The sequence below is a fragment of the Taeniopygia guttata genome, chromosome 5, assembly GCF_048771995.1.
Source record: "Taeniopygia guttata chromosome 5, bTaeGut7.mat, whole genome shotgun sequence".
In the NCBI taxonomy this organism is placed as follows: Eukaryota; Metazoa; Chordata; class Aves; order Passeriformes; family Estrildidae; genus Taeniopygia; species Taeniopygia guttata.
The window spans coordinates 5,389,495-5,413,999 of record NC_133030.1 but is presented as its reverse complement, the minus strand read 5'-3'; the positions used below and the strand labels follow the sequence as shown (position 1 = coordinate 5,413,999).

Sequence of the window (24,505 nt, the reverse complement as noted above, 5' to 3'; positions counted from 1 at the left end):
TCCCAGTAGCCTCTGGAAGTTTGTCCAGACCTATTTGATTCATGTGATCCCTATTTTGTAATGAGACCAAAAAAATTCAACTCTGACTTTAGGCGTGTTTGAAAGCTGCATTAGAATTTTATGGCTAGAGGCCAAATCTGAATTGCAGCACTTCTAAACATTCTTATGCTGTGCACTCAAATTCATTACTGCAGGGGAAGAGACTTTGCTGTTTGACTGCAAAGTAAAACTCGCAGCAGAGCAGCTCGTAGTCTTGCATTCTTGTCACTGCTTTGTTAAAATTCTCAATCATACATAAGGACACGTAATAAACTGGAAAATAGTGGTGGTATTCCTCATTATACCACGAGTGTTCCAAGTGACTTAGTGTCTTGTGTAACTTGTAAATCCTTACTGCAGTAGTAGGTTGAATTGGAAAAAATATAATCGGCATCCAGTTGATTTGCAGCTTTATTATCATGTTAATTTTTAATTGACTTGAAATAGTTACCCGCAAATAAATCATTTTTAACGGATTTGATATGGTTACCCCCAAACTAACTAGTTTGTGAAGAATCCGAATAAATGTTTTTTAGGAGTTGTTGTCTGATGCAGGGGATGCCAGCGTGCAGTTTTTGCTCAGCAGACCGGAGGGTGCAGGTGCTGTGTAGGGCACAAGGTGGCTCCAGCTGAAAGCTGCTGTGAGCAGCCCGAGTGCCAGGAATGAGTCCAGAGGAATCGGCTGGGTCAGAATGGAGCTCAGCAGATTCTGCGTGCACGCCTGCTATTCTGAAAATGAACTGAATCCTTATGGCCATTAGCAGAAAGCTGTGTCCAGCCTTAGAGTCAGACAGTACATTCAGATTGCATTTGGGCTCTTGTATTTTGTTTTTGAAATGGATTTTATCAGATTTTGGATTTTGTTTTGAAGTGGATTTTATCAGACATTCTCCTTTTGCCTGAGTAAAAGGTAACAATTCTGTGCACAACAGCATTCCCAGGGTAAGCTGTCGAAATAAACAGGGTTGGTGTACACAATGAGATAGAGTAAAAATTTAACAAGGTAGAAATTTTTTTAGATTTAAGTGAAATGTGCCACTTTGAGTTTACTAAATATGCTGTTTAGTCTAGTGACTGCAGCCCTGGCAAAAATACCCCAGCTAAAGAAGAAGAATGCAAATTTCCACACTAAAAGATAAGAGATAAGAACAACTCCTTAGACCTTAAAACAAACAAGGCAGAGTGACCCAAGAGTTCTTCCTGTACTTTCTAACAAAAACTGAGTACAAGTGTAACTAGCTGTAAGTATAATGTGAATCAGCAAAATAAATATGCATTAACCTATTGTAAGATTCTATACATATAGAAATTAGTAAGGGTAATAAAAAAAGATCAAGAGTTCTCAAAGATAAACCTATCCATTAAAGAGCAATGAGTCCCAACATGTGTCCACAGCACTGTAAATAAACAAACCCATCTCCTACAAATCTTTATTAGAATTGTAGGGTTTGATTTTTCATCCACGTTTCAACAGTGAGAACACAAATATAAAGTAAGCAAGGCAGATGATAGGACAGAGAATGAAAGATTAATGAGAAGAGGTTTGGAGTTTTTGGTTTGGGTTGTTTGGGTTTTTTTGGAAAGCTGGTCATTATAATTTAATGGATAGATGAGAGAGCAGAATAAGTTGATAAGAAAACCCCATATTATAAACAGACACTCAGAAATGCATTGTGTCTGTTGTTGGTCTTGCACTCTGTAAAACAGCATTTTTGTTTTCAGAGTCTCTTAGAAGAAAATTATATGTCCATTGCTATTTCTGACATAATATTAGCTGCTAACAGTCTGCCCTTACACAGAACATCTTTGTCTGACTGAAATACCTGAGAATTTTAAGGTGAGATCAGAAAAGGAAAAATGTTTGTTCTCCCTGCACCATCTGCTTGGGCAACTGAGGCAGAAAAGGTGAATTTATTTACTCATGTGCTCTTCTGCAGGCAAAGAAGTGGGAGGAAGCAGTGGTCTCCTCATTTCTGTGTTTAGTCTTGCTCCATTAGGCAGCTTTGTGCCATTCACAGTTTTTGTTGGTTTTTAGAGTTTCTGATGTGTGTTCTGATACAGTTTAGATTTTTATATGAAACTGAACTTTTAAGTGGTTTGGTTTCTTTTGTTGGTTGGTTGGTTTTTATATGTGAACTAGGTAGACATTTCCTCTGGTTTGAATTTTTAAATATGCTTTTCATACAGTAGCAGCAGGAATTCTATTTAATAGATAGATGAAGAAATAACATTTTTTAATATGATCTTTTGACTCTATTCCAAAGAAGGAAGGCTTGGTTTTAAGAGGTTTAAGATGTTTAACTTAATAACAGTCTTTCTCAAAGTAATGTCAGGTGTTAAAAAAAATTTATAAATCTAACTTTGCTGTATTATTTATTTTAAAAGTCTTGAAGTGTATAGTTTTATTCTGTAACATATAATGTTAAATACAGTGAAATAGATGAGGTACCAGACCTACATAGAGTTAATGTTAAAACAGTGCAAAGCACCCTTTTGACTTTGTAAATTCTTTCTATTTTCATTTTTACAAATTAATTTTATCGAAAGTTAGCTGTGGGCATGATTCTAATTACTAGCTCCCCATATTAGATGTAATCCCTTTGTTCTTCATTCAGACAGAATGCCCATTAGGGCCAAAGAAAGTTTTGACTGAATAAGGAATACAACAACTGGCTGTAGTTTTAGTACATGTAGGGCCAGATTGTGGGTTAGGGCCAGCTTAAAGTGTACAGCTCCAGCCATTCCACATCTTGTGCATAATAGGCAGATCCTTCACACTGTTATGCTGGTATTTTATTAACACTTCAACTGCAGAAGAAAAAAACCTGACAGTGTTTTATGGCTGCTTGGAATCTTATTAGCACATCTTGGTGTTTTGTGTTTCTGAACTGAAATGATGCAAATATGTCTTCAAAAACATTTCCCTGTTTTCATGAGAGAGCAAAGAAAATAGAAGTAATCAAAAACTGGTATTAAATACTCAAATAGTTCGGGCAATTAATAAATCTGCTGTTGCAGAATAGAAGGTCTGTGGGCTGGAGCTGGCTCTTAACTTAATGTTAACTTACATTTAATTAGCCAGACCAGATGGAAGCTGGCTAAGCTTCGCATGAAGGCTTGTGGGAGAAAGACATAATCTTCCATTTTGTCAAAGGAACTAATACCACAGATTAAAGGTCGGTGTTCTTTTCAGAATTTAGAGCTGATGCACTGTGGCTGACAGCAAGAAACAGCAAGGGCACTAACAAATTAGCTTAACCCCTGGATGACTGGTCTACCAGCTCTGCTTCATTTGCTTCCCTAGTTCAAACCATCAGTCTCCAGTTCCAGTAATAAATCCCAGGGAGATAAGAATGCCTGTAAGTTTTATTCTTTTGTCAGGGAAGTAGAGTTGTATGTAGGCAGTTATCATGGCTAGAGAGATTAACTTCTGGGAAATGTTTTCTTACTCAGTGGAGTAAAACTTCACTGTTCAGATGCTAAGCACTTGGGATAAGTCTGACAAACCACTTAATTCCCCACCTAACAATGAGCATCCAAGGAGACAAGTCAAGGATGCAAGTCAAGAAACCATTCATGGCTCACAGAGGTGCATACCGGGATCATGTCAGAGTAGGCAGAGCTTAAGGACTAAATCAGGCCCATTCTCTGCTAAACCTTGGAAATGTAGTGCAAAGAGGGAATGGATCTATCAGAGCTGCAAGAAATTGCACATTTTTAAAAACGGGGAAATGAGAATCTATTAAAAAAAAACAGGGAGGAAAAGAAGGGGAAGGGAACATAGCAAGAAATAATAAAAACTTAAAGTTCCTATGAAACATCACATAATTCTGCAGAAAACAGAGTACCCTCAGCAGTAAGTAATAATTAATACAACTTTAGTCTGCCATCTTTGTGTATCTTATTTACAGTGGAAATACCTGTGCACAGTCTAGCTTGGGAAGGGAAGCTGGGAAATCAGCACCTGCTGTTTGAGTCAGGTTTATGCCTGTGTTCATGTACAGCAGTAGGGAATTAAATACCTGTTGGATTTTCCCAGCTGGAATGCAGGCACCTGTAGAGCTGGTAGGTGTCTTTTGAACACCCAAATAACATAGCAGATCTAGGTGCTTAAGTTCCACAGCCATAGCCAATTAAGTTTCCACAATATGTAAAATCCACTGATAGTCACAATGTATTTTTAAATACATAAAAACAAGCCTTTCAAAACATTTTAGAGCTTGCTTCTACATTTGGTAAACTTTTTTGCTACTAGACCACCTTGCCTAGATTGTTGCATATGGATTTTCCCACAATGGCCAACCAATTTCATGGTTGTATCACTAAAGTGAAATCCCTTGAATGAGATGGGGTCAGTTCTTAAAAAGAGTGGAGAATTTTGCACATCTCAGTTATTAAATTGTGCTTGCTGACAGTCCCAAGAGAGAAGGCTAAGGACCTGAATTAACATGAAAACTATGGGACTGTGCAACCTATTTATGATTGCCTTGTGTAGATGGAGATTTGATATGCTGAGGTGAAAAAATCTGCTGTTGTTTACTGTAGCTTTTTTAGGATGTGGATAAATGTAAGATTCCAGCACCACACTCTGCAAGGTGCACAGAACAAAAAAAAAAAAAATTATTGTAATGTGGAAAGCTCTTCTACTGTGTCAGCTAAACTGGAGATTTGGAGTCCCACTGAGTTCTTTGAAAGCTGTATGCACACTTATTTATGTTGATTCTTTCATCTCTTTTCTCATTTTTAAATTTGCATCCTAGGGATGGAAGAATTATTTTACTAGTCCCTGCTTACTAGACCACATCTATATACAGTTACCAACTGGTGGTGATGAAGATACCAGTTATTTTCCATTCTGAGTTACTGACATATTTCAGATACTACTTGGGGACAAAATATTTTAAGGGAATGGTAAATTTTAAAACAATTGTTGCTGCAAATGACAGAATTAGCAATTACTTAGCAAGTAGCTCATTTCAGCTGTTAGAAAAGCAGAGAATTGTAAGAGTATGTAGTGCGCTTCTGGGAGAGGTGTAGGTAGTATGAAAATATTTCTTTTGCTTTCCTTGTCAGGTAAAACTTAACAGTACATATCTAAACTCTGAGAAATGCCCATATAGTACAGCCCAGTAGGATTTGTCCCAGCAAGTACATTTGAAGAGAACCTTTCTGAGCAAAGTCATTCATCTACCTCTGATAAGTGTGTCAGACTTAACCTGTGTTCAGGTGGGGATCACACTCAGTATCGTAAGGGCACAAGTACAAATTCTACTTTCATTTAACTGAAAGAAATGCTGCTGAAATCAGGAGAGTTTTGGAGCTGCCCTTTTCAGGGAAGTACTGTGCAGTATGAAACTTGCCAAAAACTAATGGATTGTTTGCAGGAAATTGGAAGTTAAAGTGCATGAGTCAGTCTACTTCAAGGCTGAACAGTTTCCACTGAACTTAAATAATGAATGCCAAAACTCAGAGACAGTACTTAAGCAGCTGCAGCAGTTTTCTTCAGTTGTTATACCCAGGCACTGTAAAGGATTTTGTGTTTACCAGAGTCCTCCTTGTCTTCTAGTTCATCAGGCTTTAAAAGTGCTACCTACATTGTCGTTACTGACATGGAAACCTCTGCACAAGAAGCTGCAACTCGAGAATTTTTTATTTTTGTTTCAAAGCAGTTACTACAGAGTACAGACTAGAATGAGCAGTTTCAGGGATTTCATCTGCAGGAAACAACTACCTACTTTGTAATTTTTTTCCTCAGAAGTATAGATACATGTTAGCTTCACACTTCTCAAAATATTCAGGCCATTTCCTTCCCGGTGTATACAAGGATTTCAGTATACCTAAAGAAATATATCAAACATTAGGTGAAAGACAGAATCATTCTCAATAATTTTGATTTGTGACAGATTTTATGCCCAGAGCATATTTGTTCAATAGACTACTTTTTACCAGGCTACTAAATGAATCTAGTAGGAGTCAAGGAAAGGAATGAGGCGTTTGTGTATATGCATGTGGCTTAGATTTCTTTAATTTGAATTAGTTATTTGATGTCTGTGCATGTAGAGAGTAGTTTAGAGTATGCATGGCTGAGCAGATTCTTTGTCCTGTTCTGTGCTTCTGTTCTCTAGTTCTCCAAATATTCTCAACATTTCGATTTGGAGAATCTCTGAGTGCACCAGAGCTTTGGGACTTTGGGTCTTATCCTCATGAGAGATGTTCCAGGTCACTAAGTACCTTGGTGGCCCAGAGCTGGGTACAACACTCTAGGTGTGGAAATGCAGGTGCAAAGCTCTCCCAGTGTCATAGTTTTCCACCAGCACAGCATCCATGCAGCTCTTCAGCTGTGGTGTGGACAAGAGTATGAGCATAAGGTTTAAAGAAAATATGAGTATTTTGTTACGTGAAATTCGTATGTTGGCTAAATGCTTCTTGATGAGATTTAGTCTGAGTAACTTTAGCATTATTTTGGAGAGCAATTAACTACTTTTTCAAATAGAGAACAGTCTCCTGAATCAGGAGGGAAAAAAAAATTGGTTTTGTTTTCTTCTTTTATCTCTTTTCAGTTAGATAGGAGCATGACTGAGCTTTTCAAAGGCAACTGTAGACTTTCATTGTGCTGAGTCAATATAGCATTCTGTTGCCAAGTCTAGAAAGGTGCCCACCTAGGGGTGCCTCATAAATAATGGCTAAAGACTTATCTGTGTATATTTACATGCATATAATTCCTTTTACCCCTCAGTTTTAATCTGAAGCTCTTTCCTGGCATAATTTACCATAAGGCCACATGAATATTTGCAGAAGAGATGATGATCATGTGGGAGTGAGATTGATCAACAAATTTGGAGCAAGGTGCCTCTTTCAAAAGCAGTGGCCATGGCACAGGTTCCTGCATTAGTTTGGGATATTTAATTATTGTGTGCCTCAGTTTCTAGATGTGTGAAGTGGAGCAGTGACAGGGATTTAATTTGGAAGAACCTTTGAGCTTTTTCGATGAAAAATGTTAAGGGTTATTAAGTGTGAATGTGGTAAAAGGCTTAGCAGACAGGTGTGGATTAAAGAAATGGTTTGAAATCCAGTAATTTAGTTCTAGGTTTAATTGAAAGTTGTAATCCCAGCAATTGGTGCCAGTGTCTTCTAGGATTTAAATCCAGCGCAGTGGAGCGTGTAATTTAAGGCTTTACAGAACAGTATTAGTGCTTATATGTTTATCACTCAGCACGTGTTAGCATTATTCCTGTGGAATGCTCTTAATTAAAATCCAGGAGCTGCTTACAGTGCATTTGATGCTCGCTATCATGAGCACTCAGTCGAGTTAGCAGCAAAATAAATTTAAAGGAATAATTTTTCCCTGAGCTACGATACAAATGGCAGGAGCTTTTGTAACCGGTGTTGTCATGAATGCATGGGAGGTTTCAGCAGCAGATTCCTTGTTAACTAAATGACTTCTGTTTTCATTTTTCAAATCCTAATATTAGCTCAAGTAGGAGGAAAGGGACTTTCAGTTGGGACAGCAGAAAACAGGATGCCTTTTAAGTAAAAAAATAGTCATTAGGGCAAGTCTAACATCTAACTCTAACATCTCATGCTTCAAAGCCAGATTTGTTTTGGATGAGTTACACCCAGAGAATTTCTTGATAAATGGGTGAAATCTGTTGCTCTGTTTTTGAAGGGAAGAAGCACAAACCAAAATAAGTGTTTGGTAACATAGTTTTGCTTCTTTATGAAATTTTGCTTCATTTTTTGGGGCCTGATGCTCGACAGATAGAGTTAATTGTTTCAGTGTGAGTAACCAAAGTTTTGAACATGAATTCTAACTTTTTGACCCCATTAATCATAAAACTGCCTGATCTTGCTTACTGTAACATTGCTTTTTCTTTTCAATTGATGAGTCATGAGCATATATTAAATACAACTTCTTTAAAAATAATTTTTAGAAGTCCTTCTTGCATCTTAAAATAATTTAGTAAGCCAAGAATTCAGCATATGTATGTCAGTACATATTGCAGTGGGCTTATGCTATATTAGCTTCAATGAAAATTAGATCTAAATTAGAGTAGACTTTGAAAAAGGGTTGTGGGCACATGTTTTTGGGAGTGGCTGGAAGAACATACTGTAGGGGAAGGTTCAGCCCTGAGTGTGCTCTACCTAGAAACCAGATAGGCTGATGTTTCTAGTTAAAGCAAGATGCAGAATTTAAAGCAAGCAACCACTGAATATGAAAATTAATTTTTGTGTTTACACAAAAAGAAAAAATCCAGCTATGGTCTAATTCATTTTCTTTGCTTTCCTTTCCAAAAATATGTTTAGAAATTAAATAAAAAGCATTGAAGTATTTCAACAACCAGTTGGTTGTGGGTTTTTGGTTTTGTCTTGGATGTTTTTATTGTTTTGTTTTGGTTTTTATAATGCCATTAAAACTTTTTTGGAGGATAACAACCCTCCTGAGGACCAAAGCCCTGCCCTGTTCCAGCCAACGCTTAGGGGCTTTTTAACCCGCTCCGTGCACGGGGAAATCACAGAATTGAGAAATCAGGGAGCTGAACGAAAACCCAACAGAGACCCACCACAAAATCTAATTCTTTCTGTTGCTCAGTTTAAAAACAAGCATGTCTTGGAGCCCGTGGCCTTTTGGAAGTGTAAGAATATTTAACTCCTGTGTGTCTGCTGTGCTGTAAGCCACGGGCTGGCTGCCGTTCTGTATTCCAGAGCTGCTCCCCTGGGAGTGGCTGCCTGGGGAAACTGAGGCACAGAGCCATGGGCTGGCCTCTGGAGGATGGGGCAGAGCTCCAGTGCTTCCTCTGCTCTTAGGAATTTTGGGGATCACTGTCGTTATTTTGTTCCTACGCTGCTTTCACATTCTTCTCCCAGAGACCAGCCACTTGGTGATTTATCTACAGATAAGAAATTGTGTGTACAATTAGCAAAAGCCCTCTTGGTCGTATTCACCCTTATCCCTCCCCGCTGTTTTCCTCTAATTCCTGGTGACCCTTCTTTGACTTTTATTACCTTTTAAGAAGTGGCAGAATCAGGCCATTAAGTTGAAGTGAATTATGAAATACTTAACCCTCTTGTCTCCCCTCTGAAACGCCAGCCCCACACATACCAGTTCCAGAAGCCCGTGGAGGGCTTTTTTTATAGAAAAATGTGATGTCTGAGTGTTTGTATGTAGCCTGGATTGCAACATACGTAAGATACAAAAAGGGTGTAAACCAGAAACTGAATTTTCTCCGTGGTGCCTCCAGGACCTCAACTTTTACCATTTTAAAAATGAATTTTGGATAGGAAAAAAAAACCGCTGCGGGGTTCCACACTTTATTCAAGGAGTTAAAAGTCTGGAGCTGTGCTTGATGAGCCAGATGGTCTTCAACAGTAACATTGTTCATATTGTTTAGATTATCCTGTTGCAAGTACAGTGCCTCGTTTACCTTTTATGGAAGAAAGTGTGGAAAATTGACCACAGATGTAAGTAACCAAGAATGATGGCTGAGGCAATTCTTACCAGGCCTCCCTCTCTAACACGCCTGATCCTGCAGATAAAAATAAATAGAGAAATGTGAGGCAGCATGAGAAATATCTAGTGTTACCTATTTAAGTGTTTAATTTGAGCTGTGCGAGCTACTAAAATCTTTATTTTCTTAGACTGAGATTTCTTCATATTGAACTGGTTTCAGTCTTTTGGTGTAGGCAGCCTGAGTGTAGATTTTTATCCAGGTACTAAATAGCACATCATTATATATTTTTTTCCATCCTGGTTGAAAAAAAGGGTGTGGGAAGAAGCCAGCTACGCTGACCTCAAACACAGTTTATGGTCCAAAAATCTTCATGAGAAGATTGGTACCCTTTTTGTGCTGAAATGAGAGAGCACAAACTCCCCATTAATATTGATTTGATTGGTATCAGAAGCAAAGGCTGCACCAAATTAATTAGAGGTAGCTCATTGTTACTCCTGATAATGGGCTGTTGAATTAGTGAAGCATCTTACAAGTCAGTTTCAGATTGAAATAAACTTTTTTAGACAGGTATCTCTTTTGTGCAATATCTGGAATTGGAAGGCTCAACCGAACAAAGGGAAAATGCTGCAAATGAAAGCAATAAAGTCCTGTTTTATAAAGTCCTTTTGTCTCCTATCACTTTTCTTTCTCTCCCTCATTTCCTTCCTCTTATTAGGAGCTGCTGTCAAAGTGCATTTACTTATGGCAAGTGGTTCCCTTGGGAGCCCCTGGGCTGATGCTGCTACATTTGCATGCAGGTGCTGCTGTGCTGGGGCACAGCTCTGGCCTGGCCTCTCCCTGCCCTGCTGGTGCAGAGAGAGCTGTAATCCTATAAACCCATAAACCCACAGGTTTGCTGTGCGAGGGGCCAGCCACTGAGAATCTCCTCTGTGCTCTTCAGCACAGCTTGGCTGCCTCTTTCACAAGGTGTTAGATTCCTCTGACTATTAAAGGCATCTTCCCTTTCTTGAACTAAGCTTTGATTGAGCCAGGAAATTTATTTTTTTTTTTGCCTGTGCAGTGCTTTTGAATTTGGTTCTGCCTACACTGGTTTCTAGAAGCATAGAGTACCAGATTCTCTTCCTAATATTGTTTAAAGACTTTTCAGAAATTAACAGGAAGAAATGTTTTACAGGGAGCAGAGAGGGCTGGAGATGATGGTGAAAAGTACTCATTCTAGGGTGTACTGTAAAATGAGCAGTTAACTCTGGGAACAGATTTCTAAGGCAAAGTTCAAATGATCAGTCTAAGGTGCCGCTAAGTGGGACGAGAGACAGTCAATTTTCATATTTTTAATACCTGCATTCAAAACTTGATAAATTAGATTGACAACACGGGACACTGTTTTTCATCATTGACCTATCTGATTCTGCTCCCTATGGGATCTGGAGAACAAGATCCCTTGGACATGACAGCTCTGGCTCCATGCCTGCAGCTGTAGGTGCAGAAGGGGGAAGCCGTGGGGAGCAGGGGCAGCAGCAGAATGGGAGATGGGAAAGGGAATAACAAACCTTGGAAGGGGAGATGGACAAGGTGAGAGCAGTGCAGAGGAGGTGACCAGCGTGAATCAGGACAGTGGGTGAGAGTGATGGATGTGGGGGACTGCTGCTGAAAGGGACTGAGCCTGTGTCTGGGAGCCTGCAGCCTCTGAGCACTAATCCTTTTCTTCTCTGAGGCTGCATGCAAATTATATTTTTTTTTTCCTTTGTGTCTGTTCTCATATTCATGAAATAATGATAATGGCCATTGTCTGCATCAAAGTGGTATCAGGAGGCTTAAAGTGCCATTGTAGTTCTGAAATAGCAGAGATGTGTTGACCTTCCTTTGTGCCCACAGTCGATAAATGCTTACCTCAGTGACAAATTAAGGGTTTGCTTTCTTCTTCCTCAGCTACCACAGCTATGAAAAGGGTTTGGACACCATCCTGTACTACAGCAGACTTGTTAGCTTAATTGCAAGGGGCTGCACAAGTAACAAAGGACAGGATTCGCCTGACATGCCCTGAAGTACTAATGAAAATGGAAACATTTGAAGAAAAACAGAAGCTTTCAGGTCCTGCGTTAGGATTAACTTGCTCACTGATGTAACATTTTGCAGCCGGCTTCTAAAACTGATCCAGATCTGTCAGGTCAGGTTTTGTGCTTGAGCTGATCATTCAGCAGGGAAACTTCACCTGTGTTTTAACTCATTCAGCCTAGAAATTATTTGAAAGATAACTGAAGTCCGATTGTTGCAGGAAATCGTTTTATAAAACAAGGCTTCCCAGGGATGAACACAGATTTCCATCTAAATAAAGCTGCCAGCACATGATTCACAAGACCCCAGAGATTTTCCATTTGATAAAGCAGAATTATTGATCTCTGTCAGTACTCTAGAGAGATGAGATGAAAAGGTTTTCATTGTCTGGGCAGGACCAGTCCAAGAGAGCAAAGAGGATAAACACCGGTGTCACACAAACTCCCCAGACTCTGACGAGTGAGACACTTTGCATTTGCTGTCTTGAAATATCCTACAGAGGCAAGTGCTGAAGACACAGAGCTGCAAAGAATTTGTAGATTAGACTAAAAGCCTTCTAATGAACAGCCCTATGCAAATATTACATTTTTAACTGGTGTACCCTATTCGTTTCTCACAGATAAGCTGGGAATTTCCTTTTTAACGAACAATGCCTGTCTTGGTGGAAGCCTGTTTCCATGACTAAGACTATGATGAGAACATCAGCCTAGTATGGTTCCAGGAATAACCTACACATTCAGCTCTACTCTGCCAAGAACCCAGAGGCTGGTTATTGAGATGAATGGTTTTGGTTAATGTGCACCACGAAGTAGGAAAAAAAGATGCCTATATATTTTAGATAGATAATTATCAAGAAATCATGTATAACGAATAATAATGTATGGTAGGGGAGTAGAAATATAAGCCTTGAACTTCCTATCCTGAAAATATAAATCACTGCAACTTTTAAAGCACTTGCATGACTCATATGCAGAGGTCATAGACCAAATTTGCTGATGGAGGCAGGATGAAACAAATTCGGCTGCATTTTTATGATATTTTTCCTGCTGCTCTTAGCTTTTTATTTACCCAAAGTAATATAATTTTCCAGCTAAGTGTAACAGATCCAACATATGGAACTGCTATCCAGTTCAGTGCTTAGGTGCAGAACTGAATGGGAACAGTGGTGTGTCAATAAATAGCTTACTGCATGTCAGGCAAAGGAGTCTCTCAGGAACTGTATTGCCAGCTTGGCAGGATTCTGGAAACGGAATCTCCTGTGGAACTGGGGTAGTAATGCAGGCACTGAACATTAGGGCCCAGGCCTAGAGGAAATCCAACTCCAGTAACATGAACTCTAAATGGAAGGCAGAGAGAGAGTAACAAGAAAGAGGCACTTGTTAATGTGCAGGTCTATAAATCGAGGGTTTTTTCCTCTTGCTCTAGCACAAACTTTGAGCCAGTTTAGTGCATCCCTGAAAGTCAGTACTTTTTCCACTTGAGAAATAATGTCACAGAACTGAGTAAACTGTTTGGTCATCAATTGTGTTGCCTATTTCTTTTGGGCCACAAGAGAAATCAGCAGGAGTTATGATTTAGGTCTGATCTGCATACTGCATTTATGCTGCTGAGATTCTGTTGACTCTGAGGTTGGTTTTGTATTTTCAGTAACGTTGCTGATGTTTAGATTTTGATCCAGCATAGCTTAGAAAATGAGAGTCATTGCTGCGTTCAGTTTAAAATGTCAGCACATAGGTAGTCAAGAAATCTGGCTCCAGGTGAAGGTTTTAGACATGAATGTGTCTTAATTTAATGGCAGGGAATGAGGCTGGCCTGTTAAGAGAGAGAGAGGCTGTATTATTGAGTGTTCCAAATGATCTAATTTTGTGTGCATGAATTGTAGTAAAGATGTTGCTTATGATACGAGGCATAAAAAGTGTGTGTTTTTATAGGTATAAAATAATTTCTTTCTCCTGTGTGTTAAGGGAAAAAGGCAATGGGCCTGCCTGTGTTGAGTAACACTTGGACCTTGTAAGGTGCATTGCAAATAAGAGTAATATTCTGGGAGAGGTGGAGTTCCTCAGGTTCTTGTCAATGTATTTTTTGCCATATGTCAGTTATGTTATAGGTGAACTGTGTCGCATCAGTAATATTTTATTTTTCAAGAGTCTAATTTTCTTGCATTTGCAGCCTAGATCTAGCTGGGATTGACCCTTTTAAATGACTTTAGTCAGCATTCATGTGTTATTTGGGAAGGACGCCATTTTAATTTATGTCTAAAAACATAACTCTGGTATCTACCTTCTCCCTTTGCATCACACAGCCTGTGCTGGAATTACTCACTTTTGGATTTTAGCCCTGGTGAGTGGAGAGAGGAGGTTAAATGTCACCCATACCCTCAGTGCCATCCCTGAAGCCTCACATGCCAGGCTCATGTCATCCTCTGGAGGGCAGGGAAGGCACAGAGGCAGTTTGGGGACACCTCTTTCCTCACTGCAGTTACACCAATAGATGTTGGCACCGCCAAGGATTTCACCTCTAATTTCTTGGTAAATGAGCACTTTGTGTGACTCCCAGTTTATATGATTCTTGTTTCTGCTTATGTATAACATGCAAGGTCTGTCATCTTTTCTTCCATTTACATTATTCCTGACATTTTAAATTCAGGTAGATTAGATTTAGACTTTTTGTAATGAATCTGCATCATTTTGTGTTCTGCTTGCTCCTGAAATAGCCTGGGGGAACCTGATAGGCACGATTTATGTGTATCATTTAGAGGCATAAGAAAGCATCTGATTGATTTAGTCTTTCTTTTGTTAGCTCTTTCCTATAATTCTAATCATCATTTTACTGTAGCATTACACTATTGAGGAAAATATGGGTTTTCAAAGGCAGGATGCTCCCATATTTAGAAGTGGTGATGCCTAAAGGAAAATGGCTGGGAGGTCTTTACAAGAGATTTTCTGCTATTGTAGTTTGCAAGGTAGAAAGATGTCTGGCATTTATTTCACTAACAGTAACTTTAATTAATGAATTTTTTATATTATTTCCTGACTTCAGCAGAATATGCTGTGGGTAGGATGCTTCTGTGCAGCACTGAGCTCTGCTGCTGCAAAGCTGTTGATGTGAAAGCAGACCTGGGTGCTGATGCTGCAGCGCATTTCCCGTGGCAGGAGGGAAAATGGACTGATGAGATTTGGCAATGTTTGTTTCTCTGCTGGTGGGATGCTTGGAGTATTCCACTTGGGTTTTAGTCTCTGTCACTTTTACACAGAGCAGAGTGAAGGAGACAGAAACATTAAGGACCTGACCCTGTAATTTTCCAATTGGAATCAATCAGTATAAACAGTAAGGCGAATTCTCTTCAGATATCAGTCGATGCTCTTCTGTTGGCTTTAGTAAGGCTGTGCCCATTTGCAGTAGCTGAGAATTAAGCAGTTGCTCTCCTCCCAGCCTTTCTGATGACTTAACATCATTTTTGAAACATAAAAGTCCTGTTTCAGGTCTGGGTTGTTGGCTTACGTGTTTAAATTGAAGGCTTGTCAGTTCTCATGTGACCAGCACTCTGAAGAAGATCTGCGAGTGAGGTTAGGTAAAACTGTGGGTTTTTTCCCTACTACTATCTGGATTTTCTCAGAACCTAGATAATATTATCGTATTTGCATCAAACATGCAGGTAACTTTAGAATCCTGCATCTGTACTGTTTCTAGGGAAGCAAAATAAAATTACAAATGACAGTAATTGACATTACATGCTTTAATTGAATTTCCTCCTCTGTGAACCAAAACCTTTTAACCAAGTATTGCAGTGCTATTTCTGTATTTATTTGTTACATGGGTTAATGTGCTATGTGGCAGATCCAGTATTTATCCATTTTCACAAATTAAGCTATCAGTGTCATGTTGCCTTTGAATTGTTTCCTGTATTGATGGCCAAAACGGCTTGAATAAGACTTTAGTCCTCCCTAGCTATATTTCTGTTTTTACAAAGCTGAAAATTGCATGGTTGAAAATGAGCCCTTAGGAAGAGTTTGGGAAACTCTAGACCCGAAGCATCTTAGCAATGTGCTGGATTTTCTCCCTGCAGTGATCTCTGCTAAGGGAAGGGAGAAGTGCACAGGCTTTTTGAAAGGTGTTGTTGTTGTTGTCATATTACATGAATTAGAAATCAAGTCCTGCTTGAGTTTATGTTTGTGGCAAGTGAAAATGAATTGCAGAAAGAAGGAGTAGAAATTCCTCTACTGAGTCCCCAGGCTGTGCACTTCAGACCTGCTGAAGTTTTCAACTTCTACCATCTGAGAAAAGAGCACTGCTTTAGCTAATTTGCAGCTTTCTTACTCTGCTGTTACCTCACCTATTACCTGGGCATGATCTTTTGTCTGCTTCTGTAGGTATAAAAACCCAGTGGAAAAGAAACAAATTTCATTTACTATTTCTTGTAAAATAGCTACTTTTGTGCCTGCAAAAAAAAAAAAAAAAACAACACTTTATGAACAGATGTAAATAATCACTTATAAAATAGGTTGAATTGATGATGCAGGTAGCTGTGACTTCAGACTTAATGACTTTTCTTAATATATAATAATTTTCAGCATCCTTCTTGATATTTCAAGTGAAGCATGATTTTCCTTTAACCGTACTTGTGTCCCAAACAGGATTGCCATAATAAAGTATGTGGGACACTTATGATTCTATTCAGAAATTAAGAAAAGGAAAGCTTGGTAGAGAACTGCCATCTCAGTGTAGTCTGTAATTGAATGCTGTTATTCAGCAGTTCAGCAATGCAGATTTTCAGTGCCAGAAGGCAGTGGGACTCCAGGAGTCAGAATGGGGACCCCCCATTACTATTTGTGAGTGCACCATGAAATAGAAATGTTGGCAGAGAAAGCTGCTTTTAGGAGTGACCCAAAAGCTGCAGACCAGTGTGTTATCAGTGTGACTCCTTAGAAGAATTGGCAAAGAATGTGATGTCAGAACACTGATGAGAGCTCTGAGACTTTTCCTGCAAGGAGTCACATCTGATATGAAACCTGGGGGAGGAATGTTGTGTAGCACAGCTGAATAACCCTAAACAGTAAATACCACTACATTCTCCATACTTGTCTTTTGGCACAGGTATTTAAATGGAGTTCCATTGGAAATTAGAAAGGTAACCACTTTCCCTGACTTAGAAATGAGCCAGGGATGTGTCACTTCCCTCCTCCTACTCCGAGTTGAAACAAGCTCTTAGACATTTTATAGCTTCTGAAAAGTTTTAGTCTGTAGAACATTTCATAGGAATTTCATTTTTAGCTCAAGTAAGTAATTGCTTTAGATTACATTTTCATTACTGTCCCCCTTTGGAAGAGCTGATAGACCATAAATCTAGTTTGTTTCTTACCAGTAGTTTATTATTTTTTTGATGGCTCATACCTCTCCTTTCTTCTGCTTTTTAGCTTTTTATATGCTTTTGCCTGTTTCAGGGCTTAGTCCTTGTTCCATGTGAGTGTTGCTAATTATTTCAGTGGGGAAGTATTTGTAGAGAAAAGAATACTGTGATCAGGATCTGAATTTGGTAATATTTGGTAATTATTGCCAAATAATACCAAATTCATGTCAATTCAGACAACAGGATTCAAGTAACTCCTGTTGATCAGACTTCATTTCACAACAACAAAAACAAACAAAAAACTAAACCAAAACAACAACCAAAAAAAAAAAAAAAAAGAGGAATTTCCCATCCAATGTTGCAGTATCTATGCATAGACTTCCTATGCTTTGAGGGGACCTGTGACTTTTATTCAGTTACAAGAGGAAAAGGTACAAGTTACCCAGAACAGAAACAGACTGGGATTGCTAAAAATGTGTGTTTTGCACTTGCCCTTTGAGCACTTTGTTTAGTTGTATGACTGATAACAAAAGCACACAACCAAAACTGCATCCCAGCCTTCAGAACACAACTCACCAAGCTGCAAAAAGCAGATTTAGTTTCTTTTGCAGATGGTCTATGAGTCTCATGTGGCATCATATTAAATTATATAGGCAGTCAGTCGCTTGCTCTGAAGCGATGCTCTGAGCCAGGAGTTGTGATCTGCTTGGACCATTCTGGTGGAAAACAGGCTGGAAAGCTAAACCAGCTCCTCTGAAGAGCAGCAGTGCAGGGCCCTGCCAGGGGCTTCAAACACCTCAAGGGCTGCAATTCCCCCTGGGATTCACTATGAGGGTGGCCCAGCGACCCTACCATGGGCTGTGGAGCATTTTGCCCTAAAGGTAAGAGCCCAGACCGACTCATTTTGCTTTTCTGGTTATTGCTTTCTGACCCTGTATTTTTACAATGATAGTTATTTTTGGTTTGTAATATTTTGAAGGTAAGAATGAGAGTTTAATTTCTTCTTACTCCTGTCAGACTTTGTTTTTGCTGGGTACAAGAAGAAGAAAATACAGCAGTCTGTTAATAGTTAATGTTATTCCATGAAAGTATTTCTGCAGTATGAAATAGAATTAGCTGTTTTGTCCTGTGATGTTTCATAAGATTATATGTTTCTATTAGCTTCATTTTGGTACAAATGCAGTCTTTGGGTAACACTGGCTCCAGTGTGAAAATAGTGATTTTTATCAGCTGAATTTCCACTCAGGGCAAGTTGCCATTTGTAGTCAAAAGCATGCTTGGGATAGCAATTTTCAAATGTGTTATGCAGTCAGTAAGTTTTAATATTCATGCTTATTAAAATGAAAACTTCATGGTGCTTTCTGCACTTTCTAAGAGGAATAGTAACACAAACTCACAACATCAAAGCCAAAGGCTGCAGATTATCTGGGGAAACTCTAAATGTGTTAGTGCCATAGAGTAAAACCCATTCAAGGTTATTTATGTTGATGATTGAGTTGCAGGTTTAGTGAGACAGGAAATACATCCACAGGTACTGTTGATGTGATTGTTCCTCATGATGAAATTGATACATTGGCAATGACACCAACCCAGGAAATGCATTTAACAGGTAGGAGTTCACACAGGGATGTTTCCCTTGTCTGACAGCTCTTGACAGGTGCCAGCAAGTGCTGCTCCAAAATTCCAGCGTCTTTGAGATCTCTTGGAAGAGACAGTGGCAGGGCATGTGCAGTTCAGAGCTGGGCTTTGCCTTTACCATGCTGGTCTTCAGAGAAACACCTCAATCAGATGAACAGCTCAGTCAGGGGATTTGTTTTAGACAGGGCATTTGCAAGTTGGAGCAGCTGTTTGATTTTGTAAGCAAATAAGCAAAATTAGGAATGCACGGAGGGTACAAGGCAGGGCCCAGGAAGGGCAAGCCACAGGGCTGGATGAAAATCATTACTGGTTTATGTGGAAAAAAGGGTGTTTTCTTTGCCATGACAGGGGTTTGGAAAGCAAAAGGTACAGGTATTCTGTCTGCTCTGTCAGGCTAATGTACATTACAGATAAGCTTTTAAAGCTGTATTTTAAGTGCCAGGTGTCCATTTTACAAATGCAATTTGTCTCCAGAAAGGAAACAGGTAGATGTATTCTTTAAACTAGAATTGTGGTTTTTTTCTATGCTGCAGAATGAGGATACTGCTGTTTTCTTCTGTTAAATGAATTAATTCTGATTAAGGGATTTGAAAACCTAGGCTGGGAAGTGTTGATTTATTTCCTGTGCAAATTGAGAACAAAGTCTGCTTTCCTAAGCCAAACACAATTTCTAGTTTGTGCTACCAAAGTCCTGTCTTGCATCATCATCATCTTACACGTCTGTGTAAATGTGTTTTAGGAGGATAGCACAGCTACACTATTGATCACACCACACTGTGATTTATGCCAGCTGACCAAAGTCCTCCCTCCAGCCAGGGATTTTTACAGACAGCCCTGACACATCTTTTCTCATCTCTGAGCTAGCCCTTAGTACTGTATGGCTGGGAAAAGCAGAGGGGCACCACACACGAGTGTGCAGCTTGATAATGCACACTCATATGAAAAAAGGAATTTTCCCTTTTCTCAGGGCCTTGCTGTAGCATCTAAACCTGCAGCTTTTCTGCTGTGAAATGCACGTTAACCTCAACATCGGCCAAGAGAACCCTGAAGGGCAGTTTAGGTTTCAGGATGCTCAAATATATATTTCTTTCATTTTAAAGTTTTATTTGCAGCCTTTTACCAAATCCACCCCTTTTTCTTTCAGATTGTAGCCGGGTTTCTATTGATCAGCCAAAGCCACAGCCTGTTTTTGCCATGTTGAAGGCCTGTCTTTAGATCCCAATTCCAAATTAGATGCTGATTCTATCCTTGACTACAAACTCCAATTCCCTAGGACATACTGCAGGTATTTTAAGAAACCATCTGTGTGTTAGGCACAAATATTAAACATGGCAAGAAAATGAAAATCTTTTAAGTCAAGGGGAAAAACAGAATTAGATGTTGCAAGTCAGTTCTGCTCCTGAATCTGAGAGCCATGGTTAGATACTCAGGATTGACACAGAAGGCAGCAAAAAATGGACTGCAAACCGCCAGTTATGCAAATAGGTAATATATCTACTTATTGCTATTCATTGTTATTTTAATTTCTTGAGGTGACTCTTATTCCATCTTTCTTGTGTTTTCTGTTTCTCCAGCCTTGGTGTAGACCCTAAACCTCATCCTGGTTGATTTTGATAGTAAAGAAAGATCTTGAAGCATGAGAAGCTCTCATAAGATACTAACAAGGTTTTGGGGTTTTTTTTGTTTGTTTGTTTGTTTTCCTTCTGGGATGTAGAAATGCTTGGCCACTTATTAAAAATCTTTTAATCCTTGGTCACAGAGTCTTTCCTTGAAGATTATGAGATGCTTATCTCAAAACACAAGTAGTTCTAGTAACTGCAGTTTAAAAATGGGAGCAATGTGTGACACGTAAAACTAGTTTGTAGTCTCTGAGAAGGAGCTGTAACTTTCCAGTAAAAGTAGTCATTTTTCTATTTCTTTCGAGAAAAAGCACTCATCTAGATTACTGAGATGCAGTGGGTCTCTCCTAACTTTTTCTCCTTCAGAAACAAGGCTTACATACACAAGAAGAAAGGAGCAAGAAATTCAGGAAATCCTCAGCTTGCTACTAATGTGCCCTCACATTCCTGAGAGTTATTTTTGGGTTTTCTCTTAGGAATAGCTAGAACTTGTTGAGCTGGGAAAGACTTCTTGGAACAGATCCTTGGTTTTGTCTTCTCTGCATGAGCGCTTCTTGTTGATGTTGGAATAGCTGCTCTTGGTTGGTTGGTGATTCACAAAATGAGGCAAGTCAGCCCTGTAAAATCTGCTCCTCCACTCCACAATGTTTGGAAAAAATTGTTGCAGCAAGCTGGTGAGCATGTAAGAAGACAATTGCCTCCACTTGCACCAAGAGTTCTGTCTGCCTCTCTTCTGGGTATTGCTACCTGCAGATTTGTTGTAACTTGAGAAATATCAAAATGTCAGTGAGGAGGATACAAATGCTTTCCCTTCTTCCCTGTATGGCTCCAAGTACTCTGTGTTATGCTGAGATCTCTCAGTAAATTGGTTCAGATCTCTCAGTACATACCTCAGTAAGTCGGAAATCTCAGCTGTCAGAGGATTTGTTTCCATAAAGTACTTTGCTGTCAAAGGATTTGTTTCAATAAAGTATTTTGCATGTAGGGACACTACGTGCAGACCAGCTAACAACCTGTATGTTTCTGTTGCACAGACATCCTACCAAAGTATCTGGGGCTCCTTGGAGTTTGTTTTGGGATCAGATTCCACGCAGCACATTTTGATAAGAACTTGGAATGGTCTCCGCGTTTCTCATATGCATGGTTTGTTCTTCAGTGGGAATAAGAACCAGCATCAATTGAACTCTTGTCTGTATTTGTTCCCCAAATTGCCTTTTGGGATTTTTCAGTAAGGTTTTAAACACCTCCTGTAGGGTGACAGGATTTTCAAAATGTGTGCAGATACTGCTTAGATATTTTAAAAGACATATTGACAGGATGTGCAGAAGGAATGAATGGAATGACTGGCATCTGTGTTAGCTTGGCACTTCACTGCTTATTACCTCTTAGAAACTAGAAGGAAATTCTGAGAAAGAACCAAATGAAATGAGAAAGCATGGAAGGCTTAATGAAGCTGGCAAAAGAGAATCACATGTACTCTTTTGAAAAAGGGCTGAATTTGCTTCCTGATTTGTTGTTTTTTACCTACCCAAACCAGACATCTGTCTGTCTGTGGAGGGGTTTTTTTCCCTGCCAATTGCAAACAAACAAAAAAAAAAAAAAGAAAGGAACAGCAAACTAGTCATTGAAGTACTTGAACATGGTTTTGGACTTCAGAGAAAGTTCAAGGCAAAAAGCATTTAATTTGTTTTGCATACATGAAAATCAAATCATTGCATTTCTCCCATCTTTTATTGTGAACAGCATTACTCCCGTTCTTTTTGTGTGCATGCCATGTTTGGTTTAATGGAGAAATGAGAAAAGAAAATAGATTCTTTTTTGGAGGCTGAGTACTAATGCAGAAACATTAAAGGCAGGCACATTGTTGTCAGCCAGTTTGCATATTTATTTACTTCAACAAATGGTTGGCTTGGAGTCAGCAGTTAATGGAATGAGAATGATGTTCCTGTACAGATCATTTCCTGAGAAGCATTTTCAATTACAAACATATCTCTGCTTTTCTTCCCTCATTTGTTATGTCTTGGAGAATAAATGGGGAGTAGCATTTACAACTTAAGGTTTATGTTCTGAAGACAATTTTAACAATGATCCCCACATAAAAAGGCCCTTTTGTAGTTGCAGACATATGTTTATGATGTTTTGTGCTGTGAATATCAAATTTCTGGTGGACGCTGTGTCACACTCTGCAAACTTGTAAACATCTATAAATCCATTGGATCATTTTAATACCATGTGTAATGTAGATTTATTGTCTTTTGTGTGGATTTCTTTTGTTTCGGAGTTAAAGTTGAGCTGCCAGAATCCATGTTTAATGAATTACGTATTCCAGAAAATTGGGCAGTACTATTTCAGTTTGATATTTTCTTTTCCCTTTGTGGATGTATTGGATGCACATGCACAGGTATTAGAAATTAACATTGTAGATAGGTGGCCCAGAAGGTAATTATGTAAGTTTGCTTGACTAAATAGTATAATTCTATAGAAGCCTGAACTATGACTTTCTGAACATGTTTTTGTTTTCTTCTTTTTCTCCCATTCTATAGCTGTCTTAAGTAATTTTGATCAGTTTGCTCATTTACCATTACAAATCCAGAATTACCCCACTGGAATTATATCAGTTTATAGAACTGGAGTATGTGAGAGGGAACAGGAGTCATGCTGAGCCAGTGAGCTGGTATAAATCAGCACAAATCCACTGAGATCTGTGTGGATACAGTCATTTACACTCAAGCCTGCATTCAGGCTATCCAGGCAGTAGAAAAACTAAAGCTGCTGTTGTGCACGAATGGTTACAAAAGCAAACCATCGAGGTCATGGGCATTTACCAGAAATTTGCACCCAATAAAGGGAATGTGAAACCAAAACCTGATTCATCTAAATTTGGCTCAGCTGTAACTGAGTGTTTGTCTTATACAAGAACAGTAAAGACATATCGTGCTGAAAATCAGCATTTTTCTAAACTGGCTGTAATTTCTGGCTACATGTCTAAATGTATGTAGCATAGGCATGCATGTTTGAATGTGGGCATACATGCAAATATCTAGGGTTATTCTGGCAATATGATGTCTGCAGCTAGCCTTCCAAATGGTGCTTGTTCCAGGAAAAAATAGCTTAAGATAGACACATGACATGTAAAGCTTCTGCCTCCTATAGCAGTTTAAAATATAAGGGAGATTTTGACTTTCTTATAGAAAGCTTCAACTCTTGGAGTCATATGAATGTGAGCAAATCTCAGCTTCCACAAAAAAACCCAAAAAAAAACCCCACACAAAAAAAACCCAAAAACAATAACCAAACCAAAGCAAAAAAAAAAAAAAACCCAACTCAATGTACGTGAAACCTTAAAAATGCTGAGGAGCTTGAATGTAAAACTCTTATGCTAGAGAAAGAAAGAAAATTGAAGACCTGCAGAAATGTTATGTATGTATATATGTCTGTAGGTGTATATGGATCTATCTAAACCTCCTGGATTTGAAAGATTGGGGTTAGAAGCAGTGTGGCATTGTGCTCCTCCAAAATGGTTTGGTTCTAGTTAATTGCACACTTTCAGGATTCATCCATTCCTGTCATAGCACTTCATTAATTTTCATTTTGTAAGTACAGAACAGTTACATGGGGAAGACATGGCTGCAGCACTCAGAGGAGAAGCTGTTTTACTCTGCATCTTGTTGTATTTGTTTCATGATTCTTCTGAAGGCTATAAAATACATCTAAACCACAGAGAGTGCACTGGGTGATGTGGCATTGCTGAGCTCAGTTAAATAATGAGATGTGTTTCATTCAAATCAGAATAACTCTAAGCCCTGAATACTAAATAGGGCAGCAAAAAGCCTTCAAGCACACAAAATAAATGAGTAAAAAACCCAAATGAAACTGTCTAATAAATACAATGTGGAGCAACAGGCTGCATGTACTGAAGGAATTAAGGCAATGTGAACCGTATGGGCAGTGCTGCACTCTCAGATGTGCAGCTCCAGTGGCAGTTGGATGCACACATCCAGGGCAGGCTCTGCCTCGGAGCACACGCCTGGATTTGATAGCATAGGTTTATGACCTCGTAATCCTAGAGCATCTAAAACTGTAAGAATTCCATCCAGCTTAAAATAGCTGCTGTAGTTGCTGTTGATACAGGCTCAAGGGCTCCCCGGCTCTGGGGCCAAATTTGGTGCTGGCATGGTGGGAGGAAGTCTGTTGACAGCTGATAGCAGTGGAGTTGCACTTGATTACATCATAAGAAATTTGGCACGTGGAGCTGAATCAGAGGTCTGAGCAGAAATGTCCATTCCCTCATGCAGAGTTAAAACTGGGACTTTCACATTGCCAATCCACAGAGATTTGTCTGGCCCAGATGTAGCTGT

General features: G+C 39.1%; 1 protein-coding gene across 2 annotated transcripts in view; it reads left to right on the top strand.

Moving 5' to 3' along the window:
* The window catches only part of PARVA (parvin alpha), a 62,363-nt gene that overhangs the window by 10,725 nt on the left and 27,133 nt on the right, over positions 1-24,505 (top strand). Inside the window, exon 1 of one of the 2 annotated variants that reach the window (XM_030273442.4) lies at positions 17,627-17,771. The exons of the other annotated variant lie outside the window; for it this stretch is intronic. Coding sequence (XP_030129302.1) covers positions 17,744-17,771 — 28 coding nt within the window. The 5' untranslated portion in view covers positions 17,627-17,743. Of the gene's footprint in view, positions 1-17,626; positions 17,772-24,505 lie in introns of those variants that run through there. 2 annotated transcript variants of the gene reach the window in all.